At 40.6% G+C, this 8128-nt stretch overlaps 1 protein-coding gene across 1 annotated transcript in view; it reads right to left on the minus strand.

The window, feature by feature from the left end:
• The window catches only part of LOC107755916 (R-spondin-2-like), a 71366-nt gene extending 63657 nt beyond the window's left edge, over positions 1-7709 (minus strand). The window contains exon 1 of the mRNA XM_016572883.1: positions 6882-7709. Within this exon, the coding sequence (XP_016428369.1) occupies positions 6882-6984 (103 nt within the window). The 5' untranslated portion in view covers positions 6985-7709. The remainder of the gene's footprint in view (positions 1-6881) is intronic.
• Between the last annotated feature and the right edge of the window lie 419 nt (positions 7710-8128).

Consider the following 8128-nt stretch of genomic DNA (forward strand, 5'->3'; position numbering starts at 1 on the left):
AAAATAAACAAAAACAAGTGGGCTCCCCCAAAGTCCACGGTATAGTTCGAACACTGCTATTCACTATTAGCCAGTTGCTTATTAACATGCACATTACTAGCATGTTGGCTGTTTATTAGTACTTCTAAAGCACATATCAATGCCTTATTCTGCATGGTCATATTCTAGGTCCCTTAAGCCTATCCCATACATAAACATAACTACAGAAACTACCTAAGAAGCAAGATTATTGGGGGAAAATAGTTCAAATTTAACCTTAGTTAATAGTGAATGTGTTTCCTATTCTAAAGTGTTACTGAAGTTTAAATTGAATCCAGTACAGTCATCACAGTATGTACTCTGTCTGGGGTGAGTTTCCCAAAAGCATTGCTAGCTCACTATGGTGCTAAGTTCCATTGAACTCTATTGATAACGACGGAACTTGCAACCATAGTTGCTTTTGGGAAACGCACCCTTGGTTAGTGGCTATTTGTTCCTCCTAACTGCCCGTTTGACTACTACAGTACTGCACATGCTATAGAAAGACACAAGGTCCCTTAGAAGTCCACAAAAGGATGTCTTCAGAGCACAATGTTAATGAATGCTGCTATTAGAGAACGACAGACAAAAATGACTGTGTTCAGAAGACGGTGAATGGGTAGGAGGAGAAGAAATGAAAGAAACAGATCTTCCTTGGACCCTCCCCTGCTCTTGTTCTCTTCCTCCCTCGTTAGATGCTATCTGTGGTAATCAGATCCCCGCTGACACTGCAGCAGAAGGGAACTACGTGGCTCTTGATGGGCCCCCCGTGTACGGGGGTCACGGGGTCAGGAGGTAAAGGTCACAAGGTTATGAGGTCCACAGGAACCGCTATAGGGAGATTTCAGCACAGTGTATTTAATCGGTACCAGATGTAGTTCATCACACACACACACACACACAGTCATTAGCTCGTTTAGCACTTAGCATCAGCAGATCAAAGAGGTTAGCTGAATATGCAGTGGTAAATTTGTATCAGGGTTGGTGCTTGATGAACACTCAGTAGTTCTCATGAAGAGTGGCGGTCTGAAGTGAGTAAGTACTACAAAAGACTCCAGATCAATGTGTTTGTGTATGTGATTGGCCACCACTGATTTAAAGCCGCCGCTATTGAGCAGTTAGCCAGCGTTAAACAAGCTGCTCAGTTTCTTGTACAAAGACATGTCAAAACAATTGAGCAGCTATTGAAAGTATCACATTTCTTAATCACTTAAGCACAGTAACTAAATCACCTGCATAATGTCGGCCTAGCACAACGCTAATGTATTCGGATAGGACAATGGGTGTCATTGACAGCTTCTGGAAAGGTGACAGATGTAACTGCATTAAGCCAACAACACTGGAGGACTTTTATTAATGTTGTATTTAAGATATCATTATCACTAAACTAAATGTAGACTATTTGAACTTTGACTAATCAAATTTTTCCAAATGTAATTTTTTTGAAAATAGTATGTAAGGAATAATTGACAACGGGCCATTGAATTACCATACACCTTAGGTGGCAAAGCGGTCATGACACAAGCATGCGCAACAATAACGCAACAGTCTAAAGTGTAAAAAAGTAAATTATTCCGCTAATATCATGTTTTCTACATGTACATGTTTATGTAGTGTCTTTACCTCTTTCTTAAGCTATCACTACTTAAGGCGGGCGTACACGGTGCGATTCTGAAGGTCGGAACGTCGTGAGCTCTGGCACATGTCACGATTGAGTTTATCCGAAAATCGTACGGAGGCAGTCACACACGACACGAATTTACTACGATTTTACAAACTCTGACGTAAACTTTACGTTTCGCACCATTCATAAAAATATGGATTCTGAGGACAAAATAGTTTTCTTTGTGGCAGGCTGGCAGCTATGGCTTGTGACGTCCAAAAAAAGAAACGAAGACAAAGGACATGGCAAAGAGAATGGCTGAAAAGCAGAGAAAAGCACGGACTTTCTGTTCTTCATAAACAACTCGAGGCGAGTAGGCTATTTCTGAATTTCTGCTCGTTTTGCCGGAAATACAACAGGCATATTCATTCATAAAGCTGAACGGCAAATTTGGCACATTCGGAATAACAAATAAAAAAAAGAGCTGTATAATTAAACTAAAATTATTATATAGACTATATGATTTTTGTCATCTTCTGATTGGTCAACTTCAGATGGATCGCCAAATGGTCTCGTTCAACTGCACATACACCACGAATTTAAACCAACAGCATCCGATTTTTTTTTACATGTTTGAAAATTATCGGGAGGACAGGAGGTGCTCGTAACGTTCTCGGATCGGCCCGTAATTCTTCTCACACGGTACGAGCCGCGACCATGCGAGCAAATTGCCTGCAAGCTCGTACGACAGCAAAAATCGCACCGTGTATGTCCGCCTTTAGTGTAAAGAACATTCTATTGGTCTAAAGAACCTTTTTCCACCATGAAGAACCTTTAGTGCAATGGAAAGGTTCCCTGAATGTTAAAAGTTCTTCATGGAACCATAAAAAAAAACTTGTTTTTAAAAGTGTACAGGATAGCTGAATAGGGAAAGTGAGTAAAATAAGAAAGAGGGACGTTTCAGATATCTGTTCCCTCAGAACACCAGAAAAGATTTAGGCTAATCCATCTCAGGTGATGGTGCTCTCATTAAACCATCTCTGATCTCCTCAAATATGCCATCCATCCCTCCCTCATTTCAAACTCTTTGTCTAACGATATTCTCTCTCACGCACACGGAGTTCTCAGAGATTCACCAAAGCGATCACTTCACAGATTGACGGCAGGCTGCGGTGCGACAGGAGAGGGACACAGTGAGCACAACCACCAACCCCGTCTAACCTGCTGGAATAAAAGAGTCACTCCTGGCCAGAAAGAACGGCTGGGTGAGAAAGCTGTATGTACTTAACAAAACGAAATGAACGTCAATTCCATAGAAGATCACTTCCATTATGGATTAGAATGAAAAGACATGTCACATTTTCCGAAAGAAGAGTGGCAGAATGTTATTATTATTTTTATTAATAAAGAGACTCTGGAGCAGTCACCCATCCTGTCACGCACTTCATCAAGACATTAAATGGCACGAACATAGCAAGAGCCAACATTAACACTTACACCCATAAACCTGGGACCTTGGGTAAACTTGTACAAAGTGTAGCTCTAAACAGTTCTTTTTGTCCTTACTCCGTCTTCCCGAACAAATTTTATTGACCTGATCACTGTATAACAAAGAGGTCTTTTACATCTTACAGTCTGCTCTTTCATTTTCAAAAACAGGCCAGTTTTTCTGACATATATTCTCTAATTACACAGATCATTGAGCTGCACATACTGGTAGTGTCATGCAGCACAGACATAGTTTACCCAAAATTGAAAATTCTTTCATTTATTTTCATAAAATAAAAACAAAAAAGGTCATTGTGACTTTTTATCTTACAGAAAAAGTCAGAATGAGAGAGAGATATTGTTCAAAATATCTCCTTTTGTGCTCCACAGAAGAAAGAACCGCATAGAGTTTTAGATTTACTCAACTGTGAGCCATATAAACTTGCATTTCAAACTTCTTTATTAAATATTTATCTATCCAAAACAACTTCTGAGGCTTAATGGGACAGATCACCGTGTGCTGCCAGCAGATTGAGATATAACTGTTCGATAGTGTTAAAATACTGGTGCTTTCCCCCTAATCCCTTGAGGGTGTAGCTGAGGAGCTCAGTGATGGAGCTAAGCCTTCCTCTCATCCACTTTCCCATGGATTACCAGGACTGTGTTCCTCTGGAAACAGACTTCTATTAATTCCATTACTGTGAGCTTAATCGGACCGTTCATCAGAGCTAGCCACTTCTTAACCTCCCCTGGTGCAGAGTTTCACTTAAAGTGCAAGCAAATGGCTTGCGCACTGAGAAAGGACCGAATTCTATGTTCTTACATATACTAAAAAAAAGTAGTTTTTTTATGTTTTTAGAGCAGTAGCACTGAGGCCAAAGCATTAAGACCCCTTCCGGCTTGTCAAACCAGCAAGTCCTGTGTGTGAATTAGCTCTCTGGTCCGTGCTGGTATACGTGAGCCAACGGTTTTTATATAGTCAGCAGGTGGCATCATTAGCCAGAGAATAAAAATGAAAAGTATTACCCCCGGGCCAAGCAATGATATCATAGCAAACTCGCTGGCATAGGTAAAGCACTGAATGGGGGGTGCAGAGGTGCAAATTTAATGTTTCTTGCTGTTGGCTTTGTTATATTAATTTGAGGAAGTCTATGTGAATACAAACAGCTGAGATGTAACCAATTATTAATAAAATCAAAGGAAAAGGTCATGTGGTCCTGCTCAGCTTTAATGAAGTATCTGATGAGAATAAATACAGTTGTGGGGCGGTTAAGACAAAGTCTTGTAAAACAGTTCAAGAGGATTGACCGTGCCACTGGGGTGATGTGGGATTGTAGATTGCACATGAGAATGCCAGAAAAGACTGCACATAAAGCTGTCTGAAGTGTGCTGAGGGCAGGAAAACCATTTCAGCATTTTAGACTCAATTGAACAGCGATACAACCCTCAGTAAGTATGATAAATATAGAAATGATGAAAATCCAAAGCTTGGCGGCATTTCAAAACGTCACTCTCTGCAACAAGCCCGTATGCACACACATTTCTGTCCACAGGATCAAACTTAAGCCAATCGAGTTGACTGCGCCTCCAAGTCATGTTTTACAAATGCGTCACCATTTATACATACACTACACAGAATCCCGCTCACCTCCAGATGCACTTTTGCCACCATTTTCTCTGTTAAACTCCCCCAATCCCCCTGAAAATGCTTAACTAGTCCGCCTCTGCCAACAAGTTTGATCCTATTAAGAAAATTATATTACGTAGTATCTGAAATCGCAAATTTTGTAGAAAAACTGTGGGGCTGAAAACTCATGAGTGCCAGTTCCCAACAGTGTCTGGCTGATTATTTGCAGATGGGAGCAGAGGTTTCCCCTGGCATGCCATGCATGTGATTAAATCTATGAATGCCTCCCAATTTACATCTCTGCAGATTTAAGAGTGCATATCAGCCATGGTGACAACAAGCGTCTTTATTTGGGCTCAAGTTCAATTGGGAGGCGGTTGTTCTGCCACATGCAGTGAATGACTGATGTTCAAGTGTTTGAGGCTTTGGGGAGGGATGGATAAGTTTGAAATGTTTGACTTTCAGCCCCCCGTGTCCATATGCATTGGCTAAGCAAGGCAACCCTCATATTTACTGATGGGTTAAATCCCTGCGGCTCTTAAGAGTGGATTGTTATACTTGCACCAGTTGTTCAAAGCTTAATCAATTAAAAGCGGCTTAGGGCAAAAGGAGGGTCAGTGCATTTGAAAAGGGAAAAGGAAAGCGGTATTCATCAAATGCCCACCAGACAGCGCCGCACCGTGACGATCTGATCAACAGTCAGTATCCTACTTTGAGAATTAATTTTCCAGATTCTTTAAGATTATTCATACTGTACATGCTGTAGCTCTCCAAAACAAGACATGCAAATGACAACTAACCAACCTATAGTAATCATAATGAGATTTGACATTATAAAAGCAAGGCTTTAGTAATGTGTGCGAATTATTCAACGACTTTCAGTGTGTCGACTTTTTAAAAGAACGTCAGTAACTTTCCGGAAGCCATTTGTTAAGGTTGGCGCAACGTCTTTAGCATACTTATTCAACCATATAGTATCTTAAGGACTTTTAAATTATATATATATATATATATATAAGACAGCAGACACTTACGTTAGTTACTGTCCGACACTTTACTGAAAGAACTCGAGCGGCGTACTGTTGCTATGGTTACATCTGTAGACAAACGGGACTTCAGTGGGCTATTTAGCGCACTTTGTCAAATTTTTGAATTTACTGAAATGTTGAAATAATTAGCCTATTTTCACACCCACTATGTGAAACTATGTGACTGGAAAGTAGCGCACTTTTTTTTAACCGGCTGTTCACATTTTTGTCATGTTATCTATTAACAAAAATGTGCTTTTAACGCGTTTTAATACCGTTCTCAGTTTGAGAATGGATCAGGGCGCCGTTATTAACAAATTAAAGGTATAACAGTTAAACAAGATGCCGATGGAAGAAAAAGACCTTTAAAAGGAAATTTTTAACCGATGATGGCACCATATAGAACGCGCATTCTGTGACAGGAACAGATGCTGAAACATAATTCTAATGCAAACTTCTCTTCTTGAAGATACAACAAGCCCGAATATTTTCAATTTCGATAAGCTTCCTAAAAATTTTCAGGTATAGGAAAAAAGCGCGCTGTCGGATTCACTTCAGCATGCCAAAATAAATAAAATAACAAAACGTGGATGAGAAACAAGTCTTCTTAAAACACGTCATTATTTATGTTAACAACAGTAAAAGGGTCTTCTTTTAAACATTTGGCAACATACGTGTGGAAGTCTAAAACTCCGAGGAAGTCTACGGTGCCCCGAAAGCTAGTAGTAACCGAAAGGTTAAATCATTTCAAACGTGAAATGATCCACGAACACTGAACCCTTGAGCATGACAGCGAACCTCATCCTACAAAAATTACTATGGTAAAAAACCGTTTTCGCCAAACTATTACAGTTAGCCTGCAAATAGTTATTCTTACTACTGTAAAACTATGGAAACTTGCCACTGCTGCCATCAAAAAAATAAAGTCAAATCACAGAAAGATTCTGAAAGCGTGACCACGGTTACCATGGTAATTTTTGTGAGGAGAAGTAGCAACCAGGTGAGACAGTCCCTGTCATACGCGGACCGTAAGTCTCTCTGTGTAGAAGCGTCAGCTAAATGACTAATTAGAGAATTAGTAAAGCATCTATCAAAACCACATGCACAGTTCCCTCACCTCTTTTGTTTCTTCTCCAGCGGTGAGACTGCTGCGTCTGACAGTGGCTGTAGTCCACACAGTTCAACACGATCAGCGCAAATGAGAACAGACGAAACTGCATCTGGGCGGCTGTAAGATTGTCCCGACTCACGGTAGAAAGCGTCAAAGGTACTCGCCGCGAGCCTTCAAGGTCCGTATATGATGTTTCAATATGTATATTTTTCCACAGAGGAGCGGGGAGTTGAGGAGTCCGGACTCAGTTGTGTCACACATTAGAAGGGTAACGTTAGAGAAAACACCATTTTTCACCACCGGTTAATGTCATTTTAGAGAGTGAAACGCGCTTTTTATACACTAAAAAGTACCTCGTTATTGTCTGTGGAGAGAGAAAAAGCTTTTAACTTTAGGTTCTTTGAGTAACAAATACACCTTGACGGATCAACGTGTTTGCGAGCGAACTATTTCATTCAAAAGAACTTAGATTCAACTGAAATAGAGCGAATCTCCAAAAGCGCACGGGACGCAATGGATGCCCTTAAAAGTAGATGCACGGAGCGTAAGAAATATACCTGCGTGAGTCCAGTCCAAAAAAAGATAAACTTTGCCTATACATCAAGTTCCTTCCGACTGCCAAAATGGACTTGGAACATCCAGCATCCCTCTCGCAGGAAAAGTTTAGTCCCTTCGTCCCCTAGACAGAGTGAGAAAACACATGGATGCAATAGTCTGCAAAAGCTCTAGAATAAACCCTTGAGGTGCACGAGGATGTGTGTGTAACTGTGGCATGTGCTGCAGTGCTTGGCTGGTGATGGAGTATCACTCTACTGGTGCTGATGCTATATAGGCGCTGCTGTCACGTGGAGACTCCAAGATTTTGTGGGGCTTTTCGGAGCACTTTCAGAAGCCCCTCGGCCAGAGAGAGGGCTGTTTCCCCCCTCCTTGTTTAAGTTTTAGAAGATGACAAATGGAATTTCTCCCACTGTATCTATATACCACATATGAGCTTCCCCAGGGTCCTAGTGCATTGGCTTGAATTAACAGTATTATGGATTGATCTTATATTCACCCTCCCCCCTAAATCACATCAATAGAGAGATTTAAACAAAAAAGTAGCATAATTTAAAATAACTTAAAATACTGTATATAAAGTACCGGAACTACAATCTTCATTTCACTGGTTTCATACTGTTGGGAAAAACAAACAAAAACCTAAACAGCCTAAGATGGTTTTGCTGGTTTTCGTAGGGACTAGAAGACCAGCTTGG

This window comes from Sinocyclocheilus rhinocerous, unplaced genomic scaffold, assembly GCF_001515625.1.
Source record: "Sinocyclocheilus rhinocerous isolate Xijiao unplaced genomic scaffold, SAMN03320098_v1.1 scaffold11, whole genome shotgun sequence".
Taxonomy (NCBI): Eukaryota; Metazoa; Chordata; class Actinopteri; order Cypriniformes; family Cyprinidae; genus Sinocyclocheilus; species Sinocyclocheilus rhinocerous.